Source organism: Rhinopithecus bieti, unplaced genomic scaffold (assembly GCF_001698545.2).
Source record: "Rhinopithecus bieti isolate Rb0 unplaced genomic scaffold, ASM169854v2 scaffold_865, whole genome shotgun sequence".
NCBI classification, from domain to species: domain Eukaryota; kingdom Metazoa; phylum Chordata; class Mammalia; order Primates; family Cercopithecidae; genus Rhinopithecus; species Rhinopithecus bieti.
In genome coordinates this window covers 1,903,438-1,927,796 of record NW_016803288.1, presented here as the reverse complement: position 1 = coordinate 1,927,796, position 24,359 = coordinate 1,903,438, and the positions used below count along the sequence as shown (strand labels likewise).

The 24,359-nt window shown below is 47.1% G+C and overlaps 1 protein-coding gene across 1 annotated transcript in view; it reads right to left on the bottom strand.

The window, feature by feature from the left end:
* The window catches only part of SLC2A9 (solute carrier family 2 member 9), a 183,988-nt gene that overhangs the window by 43,004 nt on the left and 116,625 nt on the right, over window positions 1–24,359 (bottom strand). Inside the window, 2 exon segments of the mRNA XM_017871794.1 lie at window positions 12,807–12,882; window positions 15,863–15,964. Coding sequence (XP_017727283.1) covers window positions 12,807–12,882; window positions 15,863–15,964 — 178 coding nt within the window.

Genomic DNA, 24,359 nt, shown 5'->3' with positions numbered 1-24,359 from the left:
GTACAAATTAAAACTGAGTTAATGCCAATTCCCTCAGCTTCCACAAGAGCTTGGTAATTAAAGCTGCTAAAGAACAAAGAAAGTGGAAGCAGTGTTTCCTTCAAGGCCTGGTTCCATCCCCCAACCCAGCCTGCACTCTCTGCAGCCATGTGGGTTTCTCATGTCAGCTGAGGCGACTGGAGTGGAATGCCTCCCTTTCTTTCTCAACTAACTCTTGAGCTTCTTGTTAAAGGAGATAATGCAGGTAAAGTACTTAATTCCATGCTTGGCCCATAATAAGTACTCAATAAATAGTACTGGTGATAATGATGATAATGATGAAGAAGATGATAATGATGATTATCATTATGACATTCCTAATTAGGAGTGGAAGAGAAAGTGGGGACGCAGGGAAGATTTCTGTAGAGAGAGAGGGGCACCTATTGCTGAGCCATAAGTCCCTTTCCCTCGCCCCACCATGGGGAGTGCAGGGGAGCCTCACTCAACCCAAACCTGGTGAGAGGGACTCACATTACCCACTGAGAGCTGGGGACACCGTGGATGGAGGTCTGACTGCCTGGGAGAGAAATGGGCTAATGATCAACTGCTTAAAAGGATGCAGGGGTTGAAATAATATTCCTGAGATTTAATGGACTGTCCCCCTATGCAGGGGACTAAGCGTGAAGCCTCTGCATGCTGATCCCGTTCTGTGAACTGGTGGAGTGAATTCATGCATGCCACTCACATGCATGCCCCCTACCCGAGGCCCTGGAATGCACTGCCCAGACACACTCAATTACGGGCCTCTGAGAACGTGCCTTGTACAGTCACACCTCAGCGATTCTGCTCATGCTGACTTCTCCACAGGCATGTCTTTCCCCTCTGTCAGTCTTGGAGCTGAAAGAACCCCAAGTGGTGGATTTTCGCCTGACCTGGGATAGTTCCATGCGCTCCTCTGTTGTCCCCCAAGCCCTCTGCTATGTTCCTGCTGGAGAAAGTGGTCTGTTCTGGTGGGCATTAGTCAAGTTCTATCTGTTTCCCTAACCAGAGTACCACTCATCTCTGATGGGGCCATGCCCAGAGCAGTGGCTCAAGAGTGTTCTGACCTCAGAGCTGCCTGGCAGTGCAGCCTGGTGCCTTTGCTAGTCCACTGTGGCAGGGCAGGCAGTTGTTCCCTTAAATTCCCTTGAGCACGTGGCCCATCATGTAATTAGAACCCAGGTGACCTGATAATAATCAACTCCTGCCTGGCTGGAAAGCTCTTGACTTCAAAGCGTCCAGCTACCCAGGGCTTCTTCCCCAGAATTGTTTACTACCCTGATGGGGAAATGCTATCCACCTATTTATTTCGATTGGGCACCTGCACCTTCATAAAATGGCATGAACTAAACAAGGAAGTCCCTAGAGTCCTCTGCACCCCAGTTGTCACCTGTTGAGGAGCTCATATGTAGGGGATATGAGAAGTCAATTGTCTGTGGAGCTGACAGCCAGCTCAAAGCTCTCCCCACGCCACCCCAGGAACCCCCATACCTGTGGGATTAACTGAGTGCTTCATGAACCCAGAGCAGAGCTTCTCCCCTCAGTAATTTTGTGACTAACGCTGAAGATTTTGGAACACAATGTTTATTTTTTTCAAGTTTGAACATTGAGATAACTAAGTCAGCTCATGTTTGCATCACATTTTGAGCAGTGGTGAGGTTCCCAGGGGGAGAACAGCTCTGTGTCTGCAGGAACACCCCCCAAAGGCATAAGTTCTGATTCCCTCTGGGGTCAAAGTTGCTGACATATAAAGGGGAATGTTTTCCTTCATCAAAGAGGTTATTCCTGCTCAGCCAGGCTCCCTGATGGTTTTTATTTTAGTGTTTATTTAACCCACAAGCGAAGTCAATGAAAATGGTCAACTAAATTCTGTGTATTGACAGAGCTTATTGGCAATAATGATCTCATTTGACTCTCACACTAATCCGTAAGAGAGAAATAGTGTAAGCTGGGATCTGGACTTTTCCACAGAGAAAACGGAGGCTGAGAAGTGGATGGAACTGGGGAGTGGTCTCCAGCCTCAGGCCTAAGCATCAATCTCTGTCTCCACCGAGCTTCTAGAATCAACTCTTACAGGCAAACCTGGTCAGTCCATGCCTCCTGCTTAAAACCCAACAGTAGCTTCCCACTGGCTTCAGGGCAGTTCTACACATTAAGGCCTTCTTTGTTCTAACTTCTGCCTACCTTTGCACTTTCACCGGCTGCTGGTTCCCATTTCCAGGCACATTGTCAGCCTCCTGCCTCTGGCCCTGGGCTCCTAGACTCCTCCTTCCTCTGACAATGCCCCCTCCTCACATTTGCCCAGTGAACTCCTCCCTGTTCACCTTGCTAGACCACAGCCAACCATTTCCTGCTCTGGGACTCTTACCTGACACACCAGGCAGATGGGATGGCTTGGCAATACATCAGTTATGACTCTTATTTGATTTTATACCAGTCTTTCTCCCAAGGGTCTGGTGACTGTCCCCTGCTCATCTCTGTAGCTTAGACCTAGCACAGTGACTGGCAGACAGTAAGAAGGTGTCCAATAAACTAGGATCTAACTTGAATGAACTGTTTTTGGTAGAGGAGGCCAAAGCGTTTACCAAAGCATATGAGAAAACAGATGCTTATCTCTAGTCCAGTGCAGTGGGCTGAGTGGCGGCCCCACAAATGTACATCCATGTCCTCATCCTGGAGTGTGAAAATATCACTCAAACAGCAAAAATATGATTAGGTTAAGGATGTTGAGAGGAGGAGCATGGGTCCTAAATGCAATCACACGTGTCCTTGTAAGAGCATGGAAGAGGGAGTTTTGGGATGCACACATAGGGGAAGGTCTGTGATGGTGGAGGCAGAGACTGGAGTGATGCAGCCACAAGCCAAGAAGCACTGGCAGCTGCCAGAGGCCAGGAGAGGTGCGTGGAAGGGACTCCCCTCAGAGCCTCTGGAGGGGCACTGCATCCCTACTGAAGCCTCTATCTCTGCCTTCTGGCCTCAGAACTGTGGGAGAGCACATTGCTGTCATTTGTGGAACTTTGTCACAGCAGCCACAGGAAACGGATACAGCCCAACAGAGGACTGTTCTCACCATCTTAGCAGCTGCAAGGAATAATTAAGTGACAAATTCCTCTGCTGGATTCCCAGGGATTGCCCAAGTGACAGTGAAGAGGAAGACAGCTGCTGACAGAAACTACGAGAAAGACCTATGAGCCTGGCAGGTGTCACTGATTTCAGGGACCCCAGAGCCAGTTTTTGAGGTTTTCTACATTTCTGTTGAAAACCCCAGCGTAGGCACCAAAACTCTGAAGGACTCAAAATCTTTCTCAGAACAGCATTTGCTTGGACTGCTTCTGAGGGGAGAGGATTTCCGGAGGGTTTTGGCAAAAAAATCATAAGGAACACTGCCACGTTTTCGCATTCAAGTTTCAGGCGATAAGCTCACTGATTAACTCTGCCATAGGCTGCGGGAAAGTGATAAGTAGTAAAACGGAACATGTGAAAATGCAAGGGAGACCGACTGGAAAAAGGAGACTTCGGATTGGGCAGACATGCGTTCAAATCCTGGCTGGGCCACCTACACTGTGTGCCATGAGATGTGGCCCAAGCAGGGTTCCCTGGAGCTGTGGTGTCCTCATGGGGAGAGGAGGGTCTCCTTGCAGAGACTTTGTAAGGATTAGGGTGAGTGTGGCCAAGTATCTAGCACTGACCAAGTGCTTAACGTAGGAAGATTTTTTGGAGGTGTGTGGGGTCTTGCTGTGTCACCCAGGTTGCAGTACATTGGTGCAATCTTAGCTCATTGCAACCTTCAAGTCCTGGACTCAGGAGATCTTCCCGTCTTAGCCTCCCAAAGTATTAGGATTACAGGTGCAACCCACTGTGCCTGGCTAGGAAGATAATATTACTAATTTTAAAAGTTCCCTGGTGTTCTTGAAAGAGCTGAAAGTGCACCGTAACCTTGGCAGGGACCTTGCCCACCCACCATTGTTTGACATGAAATGTCGAATGGTGGAGATCGCTAATTTCCAAAGCTCTGGTACTTCTACAGCTGCATGGGGGATTAGGAAATACTTTCCTGCCAACTTATTGGCTATATTCGTTTTCTAGGGCTGCTGTTACAAATCACCACAAACTTGGGGACTTAAGAGAACAGAAATTTATTCTGTCATTGTTCTGGAGGCAGAAGTCTAGAATCAAGGTGTTGGCAGAGTAGGTTCCCTCTGCAGACTCTGAGGAAGAAACCATCCACTCCTCTCTCTTGGCTTCTGCTGCTGGCAATCCTTGGTGTTCTTTTGATTCTAGATGCATCACTCACTCCAATCTCTGCCTCCACCTTCACATGCCTTCTCCTCCCTGTGTCCTCCTCTCCTTGTCTTATACAGACACCAGTCACTGAATTTAGGGCCCACCCTAAATCCAGATGGTTTCATCTTGCGATCCTTAACTGAGTACATCTGCAAAGACCTTATTTCCAACCAAGGTCACATTCTGAAGTTCTGAGAGAACATGAATCTTTGGGGGACACTGCTCAGCCCACTACAGGAGCTAAGAGCACAAACACTGCTACCCCTCTGACTTCGGGGGCACCTGCCCTGTAAAACCTATGAGTTATGATCTCTCAGAGACTCAGCCCTTCATGTGCGAAGTGAGAATGAGATGGTCTGTTTCCTGGGCTGCCATGAGGATTAAATGAGATGGATTGCACAGCCACAGGGTTGGTAGATCTGGCCACCAATTCTGGAGGCTTTGGTTGCTGGGGAATCATTCAGGAAATACATGGAAATGCTGTGCCCCCACAGCTGTCTGCTTACCCCACCCATGAGCCAGTGTACACCTAGGCTCTGTGCCCTTCCAACAAAGTGGAGCACCCATGCCAGTTTTGGAACCGTGCAGAGGATAAGAATCAGGTCTCTGAGAGTGGGCTAGAAAGGAAGCTCAGAGGCTATCTGGAGAACGGAGTGCACGTGTGTGTGTGTGCATGTGTGTGAATCAGTATGTGTGGATGTTGTGTATTCCCAGCTGTGTGCATGACTGTTTTGCTTGTGGGTTGATGTAGGAGATGGTGCAGCCCTATTGTGTCAGAACCTGGCTGGGAGACCTCACATCCCCACATTGGCACCCATGTTCTCATAGGTTAGTGTCTGTCTAAGATGGGATGCTGTGTCTTTAGAAATGGCCATAGGTTAGTGCCTGCCTAAGATGGGATGCTGTGTCTTTAGAAATGGCCATAGGTTAGTGTCTGTCTAAGATGGGATGCTGTGTCTTTAGAAATGGCTTCTTGTGTAGTGCACACCCTGAGAACCCATACTTGGTGGCTGTGCTTGCTCTGACTCAATATTTAGAAATCAGTCCAAGTTGTACCTCCTCTAGGTAACGTGATGCCCATTCACCCAGACACACATCTCCTCTGTGCCCCCTTAGTGCTCGGGACCTGCCTTTAGCTTAGTTGCCTATTGTAGACCTTAAGGACTCAGGCTCTGGAGTCAAACTGATAGGAAGTGGAATTCTGGTTCACTGTTGTGTGATCCAGGTAAAGCTCTTAACTTCTGTGAGTCTCAACTTCCTCTATCCACCTCCCCTTTTACTCCAGTGACAGAGCCAATGACTACCTCTTCCTCTTCTTTACTTGGAAACTGAACTCCAAGCTCCTGGCTGGGACCTTTCTTATTCCTCTTTGTGCTCCCAGGGCTGAAGGACTAATTACGATGTTATTGACTTAACCTCCATTGGCACTGGGCATTGCCCTGTAAATTGACATCAGAGTGTGGGGTCTGACATGGAGCATCCAACAAAGCCACAGGCAGGAGCACATCACATTGTTGAATTTGCCTGTTTGGTTCTCAGAATCTCAAAATAGTTTTTGATAAAAGCAGAAATGAATCTCTGCCACGCATCGTCGACAGGGGTGAGAACTGGTTCTTGGGAGGTGGCAAGAAATCTTAAATATCACAATGGTTTGCAGAGCTGCAAAAGCTTAGCCCTACCTGATGAAATCTTACTTCTTAGTGTTTATATCCTTTTGTTATGGAGAAATTTAATGAAAATTAGTTTACCCCTGAAGTGGTGGCAGCTTCCCACTGTTGTTCATCCCGGAGGGCCTCCGTCTCTCTCTGGTTCCCTATCCCTGCCCACAGGACTGTAAATAGTCCATTCACGCAACTGCTTTTAAAATCCTAGCAGTCCATGCCTGTAATCTCAGCACTTTGGGAGGCCAAGGTGGGAGGATAAGTTGAGCCCAGGAGTTCCAGACCAGCTTGGGAAACACAGCAAGACTCTATCTCCACAAAAAAATTAAAAAATTAGCCAGGTATGCTGGCATGCACTTGTCCCAGTTGCTCAGGAGGCTGAGGTGGGAGGATAGCCTGAGTCCAGGAGGTGGAGGCTGCAGTGAGTCATGATCACACCACTGCACTTCAACCTTGGTGACAGAGTGAGACCCTGTCTCTAAAACAAACAAACAAACCTGCAAACAAACAAACAAAACCCTCCTGACCGTATCTCCTGATTCCCTGATTCCTGCTGGAGCTGGATGAAATTTCACATTTCTATAATGGTTTAGAGTTCACAGGGTAGTTTTAGATAGTTCATCTTTTAAGTCCTTTCCCTGAAAGCCTGTGCGGTAATGGTGTGGAGTCTGGGTCTTTGTTTCTAGATAGGGACTAGCACCATTGCTGGGGTTAATTCTCACCTTCTGAATAAATTCATTTTAGAGACATTGATGTGTCCTCAGCAACGGCTACTATTTAAAGTCTAGATTTGTGAGACTTTCCATTTGATTTTCGTTAAACAATTTTTCAAAAATTGTGACTATATACCAATTTAGTGTCATTATGTCTCTTAACTTATAGCTCTAGTTATTTTAATGTGTATATGTTTATTTCTTCTATCCAATACTTTCTGCTTGGTCAGGAGGGTTAGAACGTAATTTGTCATTCTCCTTTGCACACAATTCCCTAACTTCTAAGGGGGAAAGGAGTCATCTGATTTGACTCCCCCTAAAGTTCTGGGATACTTAAGGTAATTGGGGTGGGGCCAAGGCCATGGATAGGGTTCTTTCTTTCATTTAGTATTTCTTCATTCACTTGTTTATTCATTCAACAAGTAAGAACGTGCCTGTACCTGCCTAAGCACCCCATGCCAGGCAGGGAGACCTTTCTGTTTGCTGGCTGAACTCCCTCTCGGGGCAGTGCAGGATGGTGCACAGAGTCCTCCCACCCAACTTGGGGTAGCGCCGGCCCCCCTGGCATGTGATTCAGAGGCAGACATAGCTGGGCTTGAGTCTGGACTCCACCTTGCCACTTTTGAGATTATGGATTCAACTTTGCAGGCATGAGAGAACTGAAAGGGACCACGTATGAACAATGGAATTTGACACCCAAGTGTTCCTACTATTTTCCCTCTCCTGCCTCCCATAAATCCAGTAAGCAATAATTATTCATTCCCAGGTATGTCTCTTTTGGGGGTTCCTCCAGCATTGGAGGAGTTAAAGGACTGAGCCCTTCCACTTGTAGGGCAGGACCAGGATGCTTCATAGTTCCTTCTTTTCAGATGTTGCAGGTGCAGGCCTGGCACTGAGACAATGTCGAGCAAATGCATGGCTTTGACTCTTTATGTTATCTGATGCTCCTCCCATCTTCCTGTCCCAGACTCTTCTCCTGGGTCTGCTGGACACAGCCTTTACCCGCTCTGGATCTCACCAGGCTCCCATTGGGGCACACCTGCTGTGTGCAATCCTAAGAGCCTAGCTTGGATTATCAACGTTGTCTGCAGAAGGGTTTCCCCTCGGGGTCAGTCGGGGCCAGCAGCCAACGCAGTTGAGAATGCCAGCCCCCTTCCTCCTATAGAATGTCTAAGTGGTCATTCTCACCTGTTCCTGTCCCTCTCCTCTTCCTCTGTGGGGATAGGGGATAGAGACACTGTCTTGTTCATACTTTTATCTCCAGCTCCCAGCCCAGGGCTGGCACTGTGGCATCACACACACACACACACACACACACACACATAATTGCAATATATATATTTGATTTTTGTCCCTAGTTTTTGGCCCAGATTTCTTAAAAGCCTTGGGATTTCTGGAGTAACAAGAGTGGTTTTTGTCATTTATAATGAACCCCTAATGTGGTGACTCAGGTGGGCCATTAGATGGTTTCAAGGCAGCAGTGGCCATGTTTGGAGGGTTGGAACCTTCAGCTCCATCTTTCAGCCTCCAAAGAAGGCAGAGGGGCTGCAGGCTGAGTTCAATCACCAATGGCCAATAATGGAATCCATCATGCCTACATAATGGAGCCTCCATAAAAACCTCTAAATGACAGGGTTGGGGAGTTTCCCAGTTGGTAAACACATTGAAGTGCTAGGAGGCTGGTGTATCCAGAGAGGGCATGAAAGCTCTATGCCCCCTGACACACCCCCATACCTTCTCTATGCCTCTCTTCCACTTGGCTGTTTCTGAGTTGTAGCCTCTATAATAAAGCAGTAATTTTAAGTAGGGCACTTTTCTGAGTTCTGGGAGTCATGCTAGCAAATTATCAAACCTGAGCGTAGCCTTGGAAATCCCTGAATTTGTAGTCATCAGGGCAGAAGTGCCGGCTCCCTGGGACTCTATTTTTGGCTGGTGTCTGAAGTGAGGAAAGTCTTGTGGGACTGAACTCTTTAACTTGTAGGCTCTGTGCTCGCTCTGGGGAGGCAGTGTCAGAATTTAGTTGAATTGTTGGACACCCAGTTGTTGGTGGAGACAAATTGGAGAGGTGGTGTGGAAAAATGACATGTATTAGGTGTCAGAATACACACACACATTTGGTGTGAGCTGTGGTGGTAGAAAACACCACACACCACACAGTAGGAACTCAATGAGTATGTTTTGAAAGAATTCATGAAAAATACAAGCATTTATTGAGTGCTGACCCATAGTCAGGCTGTGTGTTTGGATACAGGTGATAGAAACAAGGTTCTTGTCTTTGAAGCAGTCCCTGATGTTAGGAGGATTGACCAACAACGGCCATTGTAATAGGGGTGGGAGGATACACTAGGAGTTAACCCGGGGGCTGTGGGAGCCCAGAGGGTCTATCTGTCTGTTTCTAAGAAAGCCTCAAGATGCAGTATGAGCTGACTTTTTGAAGATGAGAAGCCACACCTCAAATAGATGAATAAGAGTCGTTGTTGCAAGTGGGGAAATAGCACATGCAAAGGCTGGAACCATGAAGTGTGTGTGGGGGGCGGGGGGCAGCTGCCTGTGGCTCCAGATGGCTGCAGCGCAGGGAGAATGTGGGATAGAGAGGGAGGGCAGGCAGGGCAGGCAGGGCAGGCAGAGCCAACCACGTAGGTCCCCTCAAATGCTAGTATGCTCCTGCAGTCTTTCCAGTTGAAATCAATGTGATAAACACAGGGGTCCTTTTTCCAAGCAAGGTATGCACTGAGTAAGGCATTTCCACCAGGACCGCTCCGTCCTCTGAGGTGCTCAGACCTTAATTTGCACCTTGATAATGGCAGTGGCCTTACTGCTCCATCTTGTTTGCATCTGTCCACCCCACTGAAACACAAACTCCTCATAGAGGACTTAACTTGGTGCCAGGCACAGAGTCAGGGCATCATATTATTTTTGAAACTGGAATTGACACATTTTGGCAAAGATCTTTTCTCAAAAGGTGAAGCTCTTTTCTTCTGCCCCATTTGTTAGACTTCCCTGCCACTGCCTTGGGGTTATGCACACAAATAAAATATGCAGCAGGAAACTGCCTCCCTCGTTTTCTTTCTTTTCTTTCACTTAATTTCAACTCCTTGTCAAGTCTTCTTACATGGACCTGTTCCTCACAGAAGCTGCCTCAGGCGGCCTCCTGGCCCTCTCCTGGGAGATCCATCCCTCTTATTTAATCATGGAGAGCAGGCCAGTGAGTCTCTCCGCCATTCAGCTCTGAGCATCTTCCTGCCACATTTTCCCGGGGTGGCTCCTCTGGGGACTCGCTCTACCCTGTCCACTTAGGAAGATGCAAGATGATCTCACAGTCTAAGTGTCAGCTTTCCTTAGGTAAGTTCCCTGAGGCTTTCAACTGTACACTGTCAATGTGAGTTTAAATGAAGCTTCTAAACCCTACTCAATCTTGTGGCTAAAGTCATTGATAGCCAGCGAGGCCCAGATGCTGGGTCAACACAGAGGGTTGAAGGTGGATTGGGGAAACGGAGGGCAGGGGCTGACAGGTGATCTGGGATTGGGAGGCGCAGGCAGCCTTCCCTCCAGGGAGTCTCATAGACACTGATGGGGAGCCCAGCATTTAAAACCCTGGAAATGCAGCATGTTCTACAGTCAAAAGAAAGCCACAGTTGCAAACAATTGGAACAGAATCAGGATCATTGCGAAAAGGCTTGGAAAAAAAAAAAAAAGAAAAAAGAAAAAAACAGAGAAGGCTAAGCTTTGTGGTTTTGGTTAGCAAGGAACTTCAGGCAGATTTGTGGATGAGTCTAATCTGGTTTATTTGTGTGAATGGGTGGGGAAGAAGGTCAACTTTTCACTCAGATACAATGCTGACATTTACTGTTTCTTCTGGGAAAACAGCTGTTATGGAAAAAAGATAACTCGAGAAGCACTAAATCACACCGTGAAACGTACAGCTTTCTTGCCCTCATGACCTGCGCTTATCATAGTGGCAACGCCCATGGGACCCTTTGCAGCGGTGGCATTGTCCCAGATAACTGTCCTGGGCTTGCGGCTCCAGGCCCCTGGCGGGTGTCTCTGCCTCCAGTTTCTTCTCGCTGCCGGTCTACCCTGTGGCATTCATGCACACAGATTCCCCAACAGACCTCTAGGGAGTTCCACAAAACTGCAAATCAAATCCCTAGTGCAACATCTAAGACACTCTGAGATCTGCTTCTAGCTTATCTCCGGACTCTTCCTCTGTGTCTCACCCTGCACTCTGGGCAGTGGTTCTTCATGGGCACACAGCTGTCATCGGATGAGGCCTGAATATCCGTGTTTGCTCTGTTTTTTTTTTTTTCTAAGTCACCAGGTGATGGTAATATATTCAGCCAGGGTTTAAAAACTGCTCTAGCCCAGTGGTTCTTGAACTTGGCTGCACCTTGGAATCATGCAGCGCTAGAAAATGCCAAGCCTGAGCCCTATCCCTCCAAGATTATGGGCTGGTTGCCCTTCAGTGCAGCCTGAAAACCAGGGCTTTAAAAGCCCTGGTGACTGAGCAATGTTTGAGCACCACTGCTCTGGCCCTGGTGGTTTATTTAAGGTTCCTTTGACATGAACTTCTTTCTATGCTCTAGCAGTGGCTGCTCTCACTGCCTGGAAATTCCTCCTTCCCTACCTCACAAGCTAGCCCACTCTCCCAGTTCCAAATTTCAGAGCTAAGGAACTATAGCAGGGGTTGACAAATGTTTAAAATAAAAAGTTAGAAAGAAAATATATGAAGCTTTTCAGGCCACATGTGGTCCCCGGCATGCATTCTTTCTTTCCCCCTTTTAAATGCAAAAGCCATTCTTGGCTGGTGGGTCATATAAAATGGGCCAGGACCAAATCTGACCTGTGGACGTAGAATTGCCTGTTTTGTGAGGCGGTGAGTTCCCTGTCAATAGATGTAATCAAGCCATGGCTGAAGGAATTCCTGGCAGGGAAACCATGACTAGGACTTAAGCTTCTGATAAATGACTGAACTAGAAAATCTTTATGGTCTTTCCAAACTTGGGATGACTTAATTCTAGTTCATCTTAGCCCCTGGAAGGTTTCCTCGTCTGCCAGATGACCTCCCTCCAGCTCTGAAGTCATTCCCATGTCGTGTTCTGCCTCAGTTAATTGTGAATGTCTGCATGTGTCAGCACAGACTTCATTTCAACACTAAGTGCTAAGAGTTAGGGGTCTTCGAATTTAGGAGACAAAGACCAAAGATTGTTCTTGACCTCTGCATTGAGTTAATACCTGAAGCAGGAATGCCTGGAACCACGAAAATCAACATGCTTTTAATTCATCCTCAGCCAAGCTGATTTGCCAACTAGAAAGAAATGAAAAGACTGAGAAGCCCCCCTTCTCAGTCTGACCTTGGCCTCTGCTGGAGTTCCCTGCTGGACATGGACACAGAGCCAGGGAATGGTAGGATCCTCAGTTGCATTGCATCCTTGTTATTGTACAGATGGGGAAACTGAGGCTAACAAAGAGAAGAAGTCTCTCCTACTGACCCATGGCTAGGAAATAGCAGGGCTAGAAATGAGTCCTGGGTAAACTGAGACTGGGATACTCCAGTTGCACACTCACACAGGTACCATGTAAGCTGTTGGTTGGGGCCTGGGCCTGGCAGTCAGGCCACTCTACCTACTCACTCATGCAAGTCAACTTCCATCTCTGTCTTCTTTGGAACTGTCCTGAGCCTTAAGTGAGCTTACAAAGGTCAAGTTCTTAGCCAAGTATAACACAAAATCAATGATTAATATGTCTTAGACATGGCCATAATTATTGCCACATCTTTCACCCTAGACCGTAACTGCTTAGGCACAGACTGTGTGACTTGGTTGTCTTTGATTCATCACAAACCAGTGTCGCCTCTGGCTCCGAGCCCTCCCGCGCGTGAACTGCTCTTGCTGTGCGGTGGGATATTATCTCCCACTCATCTTCAGGTGAGCCCGTTTTCACCTTCTGTGGGGTAGACTGCAGACAGTCGGCTACATTTCAATCGGGCCAAAAGGAAGGCAGCAGACACACATCCCCAGTCAGGCTTTGCTTCTTCTGGGCTCTAGGTGCCCCATCTGTATGAGGAGAGCTCCCTAGCTTGGTGATGCCATGAGCCCCTGGGCGGGGCAGTGAGGAGGGAGGGGTGCCTTACCTGGCCCACTGCAGAAAGAGGCGATGATGGCCAGAATGCCCACGATACTCAGGTAGGGGACCCAGGGGCCATGGTCCTGGCAGAGAATAGGGAGTGGTTAGGTGAGGAGGTGATGGTGTGTCCAGAGGACCTGAGTTCCCACACCAGCTCCTCCTCCACCCATCTGTGCGACCTTGGACAGGTCACCGGATGTCCCCAAGCCCCAGCTTCAGCATCTATAACATGGGAACAATGACAACCCTTCAGTCATTCCATCTGCTTATTTTATAGCCATGATGAAATCAGATGAAGCCTGTGATGAGTTTGACACAGTCCTGGCATACAGGAAGTGGTAAATAAATCAATAACTCACATTGATTGAGTGCTTAGTTGGCAGCAGGCAATATGAGCAATTTTCACAGCTTTATCACATTTATAAAAGTTCATCATTTTCAGCAAACTGACACAAGAACAGAAAACCAAACACTGCATGTCTCACTCATAAGTAGGAGTTGAACAATGAGGATACATGGACACAGGGTGGGGAACATCACATGCCGGGGCTTGTTGGGAGGTCAGGGACTGGGACAAGGATAGCATTAGGAGAAATACCTAATGTAGATGATGGGTTGATGGGTGCAGCAAACCACCAAGGCACATGTATACCTGTGTAACAAACCTGCATGTTCTGCACATGTACCCCAGAACTTAAAGTGTGTGTGTGTGTATGTATAGATATACACATATATATACATATATATATTTCCTGATATACATTTTAAAGACTTCTATATTTTGTTTTTAAAAAGTTACCTTAGTTCTGGTATTATTATATAAAGAACCGTATTTGTACCCCTGCCGTCTTGCAAGGTGTGAGATGAGTTAATTCATTTCATGGAATGTGTCTGGAGAAGCTGTCATTCATCTGGGGGGTGGGTGGCTTGGTGCTGGTTGCAAAAGGATGTTTTGGGATTGCTCCTGCTCTAGCAGACTGGACGGCTGAGCATTAGAACACAGTGTCACTGGTTCTGAGTGTGTGGGGGTGCCAGGGCTTCCCCAGGAGAGGCCACCTGACTCGAAGGGAAGGTAAGAGCCTGTGCTCACCTCTGTAGGTTGAGCCAGAGTCAGCCCAGTGGGAAAGGAAAGGAAAGAGGTTCCAGGAGGGGGTTCAGCATACACAAGGGCACAGAAGCCTGAGAGGGCACAGTGTGGGGGTGAACTGCAAATAGTCTGGAGTAGAGGATGATGGGTACAGAGGGCAGAGGAATGGGTAACTCCTTACTTCCCCTTGTTCTGTGTCCAAATCCATTAGCTCTAAGGGTTGAGAGGAGCTTTGTGGACTCTCGTAAACTGTATGACTTGCTTCTGTACCAAGTCACTCACTCACTCATTCAACTGATTGATCTCAGCTGCCCCTGAGTGCCATGCACTGGGATGGGAGGTGGAAATGCAGATACGGTTCAGGCACGGCCCTACACAACTCACTCACTGTCTATTGGGAGAGAGAGACGCGTCAACAGTGAAAGTCAATGGTCCGTGATAGGTGATCTCACAGGGTTCCCCCTTGGGGCTTATGGGAACACAGGAGAGGGCACCTCACCCAGACTTGGAAGCAAGGGGAGGCTTCCTGCAGGAAGAGGTGTCCAGGAGTGTCCAAGGCTTCCTGAGTCCAGAAAGCAAGGAGAAGCTAGCCAAGCACAGAAGAGCCCTAGGAGAGGAAACTGCCAGGCCCCTTGAGGAGCTGCCGGGGGCAGGGTGTGGGGCACTGGGGGAGACAAGGGTGGCCAAGCCAGGAACAGCTCTGAAACCTTGTGAAGTGAGGCTTAGATGGGGTTCGTGGGCTTCAGGCCTTCCTTTTAAACTTCTGACACAAGTTTCAGAAAGACAATGGCCCAGAACATCACCCAACTAGCTTCCTGAGAACTTCAGAGGACTGTAAAGATGCCCGGCTCGGGACAGCTTGGGCCTGGCTGTCAGGAAGGAACTGCACCTGTTAGTACATTGTCCTTGAAGGCAATGCTTCCACCTCCTGCCAGTCAGCGTGCTCGCCAGCCCCACCTCTTCGAAGGGCACCCATCAGACACTACCATGCTAACAGTGCCCTTTTCTAGAAACATTTGGGCCACTAAGACATTTGACAGGTGATCAAAACGTGCACCTATCAATTTCCAGATGCATTTTTGAAAAATGCAAAGATTGATCAATTGCTGCAACATTGCTTCATGCTTCCCATGGCACCAAGATGAGTTGGAGACACTGAGGCAGTGTTCAATTAATGCAGGCTGCCCTGAGCCATGCAGGGGACAGAAGCCCAAGATCCCGGGATCTGATCCCAGCTTGCCACCTTCTGGTGGTGTAACCTTGGGAAGCTCATTTATTTATATTTATCCCTCAGTTTCCTTATCTCCATAAAAGAAAAAAATACCGATGTTGTAAGGATGAAGTCCTTTGTCACCCCTCCACCTACATGGACGTCCACTGAGTGCTTGTTCCAAGTGCTTTCCGTGCATTTTCTCATTTCATCCCACAACACCCCTGGATGAAGGGATGACTGACTGTTCCATTTTAGAGATGAGGCCTGGAGAGGAGCTGACTTGCTAAAGTTTCATTACCAGTAAGGAAAAGCTGAGATCCACACAGGCTGTCTGGCTCCAGAGCCACTGTCTATAAAATTGTGACAACTGGGGAAGTGGCTGATATGCAGCACCTGGCATTCAAGCTGGGAGGTGACAGCTGGAAGGGGCATCTTAGGGTTGTCTAGTGCAAGCTCTTCTATTCCATAGATGGGTGAACTGAGGCTCAGAGAGGGAAAGTGTCTTGCTCAAGATCACACAGCTCATCAGCAGAAGTGACAGGACCAGAGGTCAGGTCTCTCATGTCCCAGTCCAAGGACCCCTCACCAAACCCTCTTCACTGAGACCCTGAGCAGCTCCAGAGATGAGCTGTCCCCGGGGAGAGCTTTATCACAAGCACTGCTGGTAGAAGTATGAACCCACAAATCACAGGCCCCAAAATGATGAAGCCAGAAGCCAGCTCCATGCTTATCTCCCTCAAATGTGACAAGCACATCATCTCACCTGCAGGGTCAGCGTGATGGTGAGGGTCCCAAAGAAGAGGGCCATTAGCCCAAAGCCACCAATGAGGAGGGGTCTCCGTCCCAGGTGCTCAGTGACCAAGCCCTAGTCCAGGGTAAAAGAGAGAGAGAGCTATTATTCCATTTGTAACCACAATGTGGCACTGGGAACTGGCAATGGCATCATGATTAAAAACTGGCTTTGATCCTGAGACAGCTGGGTCACCTTCTTCACAGCCACAGCCCTGAAGCGATGCCCTTTATGAGAAAGGAAAAAGTGAGGGAGAGAAAGTCACAATTCTTGAGCACCTACAGTGTTAATACGAGCGCGTTCCTCCTAATCTTCCTTGCTGGGGTGGACTCCTCCCATCGGGAGTTTGGGAGAAGGAACTGGATGGATATGGTCAGCAGAGGCCTTCTCTCCCTTCAGAGCCAGCCTGCATGGAAGGCGATTCCTCTGTGTCTCCATGTTGTGGGATTCATAGGGGTAGGCACCCACAGTAGGGCGCAGGGGTGGGAGTAGACAGAGAAGCCCATGTCGTTTTCCAGTCTGCCTGTGTCTGGGGGAGTCAATTTCATTGTGGGATGTGAGGTGGGGAGTCCCTGAGGAAGTCCCTAAAGCTGTGTCCTCCAAGTCAGCTTCCCTCAGCCTAGGACGGTCACTGACCTCCATCTGGCTGGCTCCTGTGCCCCCTGCACCCCCTGTCCACTTGGTCAGAAACAGCTCCTCAACTGCCAATGACTGGAAGAGTAATCGTAGCTGAATGTCAGAGACAGAAAAACCTGGCTTTATATTCTGGCTTTACTACTTTCCAGATGTATGAACTGTGGCATGTGACTTCACTTCCCAAGGCCCCAGGGCCTTTATCTGTGACAGAAGAATCAAAATATCCTTCAACAGGAGTGTCTGCTGTGGAAGTGTGGGTTAAAAAAGAGACTGCATGCAACACACACATTAGGTACTCACATTATGTGAGGTATCCTCCTCTCATGCCCCATTTCACAAAAAGAGAACACAGAGGGTCAGAGAGGTGAGACAACAGCAGACACCACAGAGCAAGCAGGTGAGAGAGGGCCAGAAATTGAGCCCAGGGTATTTGAATAAAAATACATGGATTTTCTCAATGAGGCAATCAGGTGAGGCTTCCTGGAGGAGGCAGTAGCAGGCAGAGATGTGGAGAGCTTGTCAGGCAGAGGGATTAGTGGGAGCAAAGGTTTTGAGGCTGGCAGGTCCCCATCATGACAGTCATTTATCTTGGGCAAGGGGAAGCAGTGACACTGCTGAGGGCCATGAAGCCAGAGCACACATGCCTCCTGCCTGCCAGCTTCAGGTGACGGCGTGAAGGTCACAGCACTGAGATGAACAGTTGCAATCCTGCCCCAAAGCCTCAGGGTTTCTCCACAATGGAGTCCAGCTGCAGGGACCCCAGCACCCTCTACCTCTTCCTCTTTCCTCATACCCTGCTCCTCAGAGGGAAGCAGGTGAAAAGCCATCTAGACAATGGACGGTTGTTCTGCCTGGCAGAGCCAGCCAGCACTGAGGGGAGAGTGACAGCTGCCTGTACGAAGGGCATAGCCCTGTGGGTCAGCTGAGCAACCCGGCCATGTGGTGCTGCCTGGGGCCATGGACCTTTTGGTCCCCTAGGCATGAACGTTGAAGGGACCAGAGGGTGCTGACCCAGAAAGGCAGACGCCTGGGAGGAAAACGTGCCTGGCTGATGACTACATGTCTCAAAAAGGCATTTCTAGTCAGAAACGCCTTTCTCCTGTTGCCCAGGGAAGAAGGGCAGACTCAAGCCTCTAAACTTGGCCTCCTGGAAACCTGGCCCAGTGGAACAGAGCACAGGTGGCATCCAGGGGCACATAAGCCTGAAGACGGGTGGCCTGAGCTCAAGTCCTGGCTCTGCCACTTAGCCTTCTTTGCACCCAGGACAGGTTACTCAGCTTGTCCAAGTATCAGTTTCCCCACCTGGAAAATGAGAATGATAATATTGTCTTTGCAGGGTAGCTGTGAGATAAAGGGAAAGAACTCACAGTGCCTGAAATAGACTCATGAACAAAAGAGGTTGCCAATAAATGGCAGAAAATATATCATTCATTTTAACTAAGGAGTGCCCTGGGGGTCTGGTCCCAACTCCTACCTGTAGCTGGCTGTGTGGCCTTGAAGAAGTTAATTAACCCTTCCATGTCTTAATTTCTCATCTTTTCTGATGATAATGGAGTTAGTCTAGATATCGATAGCTAATGATCATTTACTGAGCACCTACTATGTGCCAAGCACCATATTAAGCACTTTGCATCCAGCAACTTATTTAATCCTGACAACCTTGAGTATGTTCTATTATTTGCTCCATTTTACAGGTAAAAAAACAGAGGCACAGAGGCTTTGGAAACTTGTCCAGGGTCACGTGGCTGGTAAGTGGCAAAGCTGGGATGGTCTACAAAATCTTTTCTGGTTGTTGATACATTAAATATTCTTGACATTAAACTAGAAATAGACAATGCCACCACTTGGTGACAGCCCAGTGTCCCACCTGGATGTCCAGCTCCTGGACCCGAACAAGAGCACTGATGGCTTTTCTGGTCCTCTGCATTCCTGGCTCTCTGATTCTCTTTCTTCACTTGAAGGCCAGGTGCCTTCATCTTTGCTTCCCCAGAGCCTAGAAGAATATCTGACCGGTGTGGACTAAGTGTTTCCGAGGGAGTGAAGGTCTGTCTTTATAAGGCAGGTAGAATGATTCTCATTTGCAGAGGAGGACAGTGAGGTTCGAGAATGCTCAGGGACAGTAACTTCACTTGGTGGGAAGTGCGGAGGGAAGTCAGGCCCAGCGAGAGTCATGGGGAGAAGCAAAGACCAGTAGCTTCTGAGAAAGAGAGAGCGGGGGAGGGATTGAGGGAAGGAGGGAGAGAGGCCTGCATTTAAAGCATCCCTTCCTCCTAGGACCTCATGAGCTGGGTCTCATCAAAGGGGAGACACTGATGGGGCTGTCGCGCCAGGGCCAGTGCAACATGAGCAAGGGAGCTGGATCCCAGTGCCAGGTAGGACCCCCCCTGCAAAGGTGATGGGAGAAAGAGCCTAGAGATATCAGGGGCTTAGAGAGATTATGAAATTGTGGGCCCAGAGAGATTATGCTGATCTCTGTGTAACTCATACCAATTTCAGTGTAACAATGCAACACACATTAATCTCAGTGCAACACATGTCAATCTCGGCATGGCATGCTCAGTGATCTGGGACCAGGATCAGAGGCCAAGAGTGACTATGAAATTTATCAAAAGTCACCTGGGGCTAACTATTCAGAGAGAAGGAAGAGGGATAGATGCTGTTTTAAACCAAGGGGCGGCTGCAAATGTCCACACCCTTGGACTCAGTCACTCACCTTCTGGGCATTGATCCTGAGGAAATAGATGTTTGGTCAAAGACTCGTGGACAAGGACCTTCGTTGGTGTGTTATTTATACTACTGAGGAAATAGAAATAATCTAGAAATCCACCAACAATTAGTTAAATAAATACTGGAATATTTAGATGATAAATACGTAGAAATTAACATAATTTAAAGAATTGTAAAATGGTATAGAAAAATTCTCAGGGTACAATCTTAGGCGAAAAGAGTAGGACATAAATCTGTACATACTAAAACATGTAGTTATATAATATAAATTACAATTATGTTAAGCTAATATACCCTGGAAAAACATATGCAGAAATAGTTTATAATGGCTAACTCTGGTTGGGGGAATATGTGATTATTATTTTATTTGTCTGTCAGTTTTCCTGATTTTCTATGGAGATTTTGACTTAAAACACGAAAAAGTAGATTTAGCTGAAGTGTGCGGATGCAAATCTCTGTCCATCCCCTGCATTATGTCTTTATTCTTTCCTAATCACCAAAGATTTCCAATACTCATACTGGCAATTTTTCATAACTGTGTAAAATATGATTTTGGTACAATCTAAAGATGTCACAACTTTTCTTGTGGCTAACAGGACAGAGCCCAAAGTTAAGCTGTTGCTGAAAATGAAGGCTGTTCATAACTGGAATACGCAGGAACTTTGTCTCCTAAGCTTCTTAGGGGAATTGGATTAGAGTATCCAGTGACCTGGTGCTGAAATGACAATAGAATGTGCCATGGAAGAGCATCACAGTTGCTGGGAGATATTATACTGCCACCAGCATGTGTTACACTGTCATACTGAGATCAGCACGTTACATTGTTGTAATGAGATTAATATGTGTTACATTGTTACACTGAGATCAGCATGTGTTACACTGTTGTACTGAAATTAACATACATGGTTACTGACTTCAGTATTTTGAAGTTTTTAAAAAAGAGTTTCAAGTGCACTACCTACAATTTCAGAGTCAGAAAGTGTGCTTACAAAAGTCAGTTGAGAACCATTTTCTTACACCATGATGCTGACGTTCCGACGCTTTGGAAGGGGTGGGCTGAGGGACATGTGGCTCTTTGTTTTGTTTCCCTAAAGTCTCTTGATGAACCAGTAACTTGAGCCAATGAAAAGCTGAACACATTCTCCCTGATTTGGAAATGATCTTTAAAGATGGTCCAGGAACATACCAGGGAAACAGCTTTGAAAGAGAAAGAAGGGATAAAAACAACCCTCCCATCCGAGAATCAGTCTGCCGGCTCTGTTCTTCCTCCCTCCCTCCTTTAAGTCCAGTAAAAGTGCAGCCTGTCAGAAGGGATTAGAGCGAACACGGTATTTCCACTTGACATTAAAATCATGAGTGAAGACATTAACTCAGAAGAACAGCAGACTGAAGGTTACTGATGTCAGCTGGGGATGAGCGTCATGGGGTCACCCATCAACCCAGCCCCCATTCACCCAGCACCCAGTGCCCTTCCCCACAGGTCTGGGACCTCTGTGAAATAATATTGGGAACCTTTTGTTCTGGTTAGGATTTTAAGAAGTAACTTTATAAAGGTGTAGTTTTCATTCAGTATAATGTACCCATTTGAATTGCACAGTCTGGTATGTTTTGACAGATTTATATACCTTATAACCACAACTACAATTAAGATATTGAACGTTTCCATCACATCCCCAAATTATCTTGTGTCCCTTCCCCCAACCCCAGGCAACCTCCGATCTGCTTTCCAGCACAAGGATTTGATTTATCATTTCTAGCATTTCATGTTGTTTATTGCAGTGTTTTCGAGATTCATTCTTCTTGTTGTACATTTTTTTTTTTTTTTGAGACAGAGTCTCGCTCTGTCACCCAGGCTGGGGTGCAGTGGCATGATCTCGGCTCACTGCAAGTTCCGCCTCCCGGGTTTACGCCATTCTCCTGCCTCAGCCTCCTGAGTAGCTGGGACTACAGGCGTCCGCCACCCCGCCCGGCTAATTTTTTGTATTTTTTTAGTAGAGACGGGGTTTCACCGTGTTAGCCGGGATGGTCTCTATCTCCTGACCTCGTGATCCACCTGCCTTGGCCTCCCAAAGTGCTGCTTACAGGCGTGAGCTACCGTGCCCGGCCTCTTGTTGTACATATCAACAGTTCTTTTGTATTGCTGATCAGTATTCCATTGCATGGGTATACCAAAATTTGTTTCTCCATTCACCTGTTGACCCAATAGCTGTTTCTAGTTTTCGGCTCTGAGAAATAAAGTCATTATGAGTATTGACTGGTATATGAGTCTCCATGTAGACATGTGTGTTGATTTCTCTTGGGTAAATACCTATGAGTGGAATGACTCGGTTGGATGGGTAAAACCTTCATAAGGAGCTGCTAAAATGTTCTCTGAAGGGGTTGTGCCATTTTACATTCCCACCAGCAGTGGGTGAGCCTTCCAGTTATTCCACATCCTTGGCAACACGTGGTATTATATCAACCATTTAAATTTTTGTCACCCTTTTGGTGAACAATGGCATCTCACTGTGGGTTTTAGTTTTAATTTCCCTGATGACTAACAATGTTGAGCGTCTTTTCATGTCCTTTTTGATGTTTTTGATATCTTCTTGGGTAAAGCATGTGTTCAGATATTTTGCTTATTTTCAAGTGGGTAGTTGGTCTTATTATTGAGTTTTAAGAGTTCTTTATGTATTCTGAATTCACGTCCCCTCTCAAATGTATTTTATAGGTATGTTCTCCATGTCTGTGACTTACCTTTTTATCTCCTTAACAATGCCTTTTAAATAGTCACAGTTTTTAATTTTGATGAAATCCAGTGTACCATTCGAAAAATGGTTTGTGATTCTGTATCCTTCCTATCCCAATGTTGCAAAACTTTCTTCTTTGCTTCTAGAAGTTTTAGAGTTTAGCTTTTATGTTTAGATACATGATCCATTTTGAGTTAATTTTTTGTATGGTGTAGTAAGAGTTGCCATTCACATTTTTCCATGTGGATATCTACTTTTTATGGCACTATTTGTTGAAAAGACTATCCTTTCCTCATTGAATTACTTTAGCAACGTTTTGTTTTCTGGACTCCATTCTGTTCCATTGATCTGTGGGGCTGCCCTTATGCCAATCTCATGCTGTCTTTATTCCCATGTTTGAACATTGTTACACCCCTTACTATGTACCAGGAATGGTTCTGGGTGCTTCACATATATTAATAGCTTAATTCTGATAACCTTTTCTTGGGGTAGGTGCTATTATCATCCACTATTATATCCAGAACTTGAGGCTCAGAGGGGTTTAGTAACCTGGCTAAGGTTGCACAGTGAGTCAGAATTCAAGTCTAGGTACTCTGGCTTCAGAGTCTTGCTCTTAACCCTTGTGCTCTACTTCCTCTCCTCAGTGTTTCTGAGGCAAATACACAGTCACATTTGTCAAAAGAATATGCACATGCTCCCACAGTTTTTCTCCTTTCATTTGTGTGAGCTGCCCGAGGTCACTGAGAGCCTCCAACAGCACTGGCACTGGGGCACAGAGAAGACAGAGCCAGGAGTCTCTTTCCTTGGGGAGCTTTATGAGCTGAATTGCATCCTCTCAAAAAAGGAAATATTGGAATCCTAATCTCCTGTTCCTAAGAATGTGACCTTACTTGGGAATAGGGTCTTTATTTTGAGGTGATTAACTTAAAATGACATCATTTGGATGGGCCTCAATCCACGACGACTAGTGTCCTTGTTAAAAGGGAAAGCGTGGACATGGAGACAGACACCCACACATGCCTGTAATCCCAGCACTTCGGGAGGCCAAGATGGGTGGATTCCTTGAGGTCAGGAGTTCGAGACCAGCCTGGCCAACATGATGAAACACCATCTCTACTAACAAGAATACAAAAATTAGCCAGGTGTGGTGGTGCATGCCTGTAATCCCAGCCACACAGGAGGCTGAGGCAAGAGGGAGGTTGAATCGCTGGAACTGGGACCCAAAGGTTGCAGAGAGCCAAGATTGTGCCACTGCATTCCAGCCTGGGTAACAGAGTGAGACATTCCATCTCAAACAAACAAACAAACAAAAAAGACATACACAGACAGAATGCTATGTGAAGATGAGGCAGGGGTGGATGAGGCTTCTGCCAACCAAGAAGCACCAAAGATCACCCTGCAAGCTCCCAGAAGCTGGGAGAGAGGCACTGGACATTCTCCCTCACAGCCCTCTGGAGAAATGAGCCCTGCTGATGCTTTGCTCTTAGGCTTCTGGCCTTGAGAACTGTGATACAGTAAATTCCTGTTGTTTAAGCCACGTAGTTTGTGGTACATTGTTTTGGCAGCCTGGGCAAAGCCATACAAGGAGCTAACACCTGACGGAGGGCAGGGCTTGTAATGTTGCCTGCTAAATGATTGAATGTATGTAACAAAAGAAGGAAGGTACTCCCCAAATATGTGCAACTATTATATGTCAATAAACAACATTTAAAAAAGGAAGAGCTGGAGGGAAGGAAAACATTGCCTAAAATTTCATTTATTTCAAATTTATGTCAACTAAAGCTTCCAAATCTGATTGAATGTGCTTTCGTATTATTGTACATACATTACTTTATATATACTTTATTTATTGCTCATTGTCTATATTGTATTCAATGTGTACATCTCTCTATATAAACTGCATGCAGTACTCCGTGCACAGCAGGAGTTCCTGACTTTCTCAGGGACCACAGCGTCCTGCATGAGTTCGTTCCTGTGCAAGGGTGAGCCTTTTGGGCATAGAAGATGCCCCATTCTGTGTCCAACTCCAGGCCGGGGCCTTTTTTAATTCTGCTGATTTACATAATCCCCGACCTTGCTTGGCTTGATGCTTCTGGGTCTGTGGGCCACGTGGACTGACTGTCGCAGGGGCCCGAGAAGCCTACCAAGAGGAAGCTGTGTTGGTGGGGGCTCTGCCTCCCTCAGGACGTCCTGTCTGACTGCTTCCTGCAGGGATCCTAACCAAAGGCAAGAGCTCCCTCTTTAGTCAGCTGGTGTGGTTTCCTCAGTAGGCTTTACTTGAATCGTACTCCATTGAGCAAACCATTAATGGCCATGTCTTTAAACGTGACGCACGACACATACACACACACACTTTCTCTCTCTCTCCCTCCCCCCCC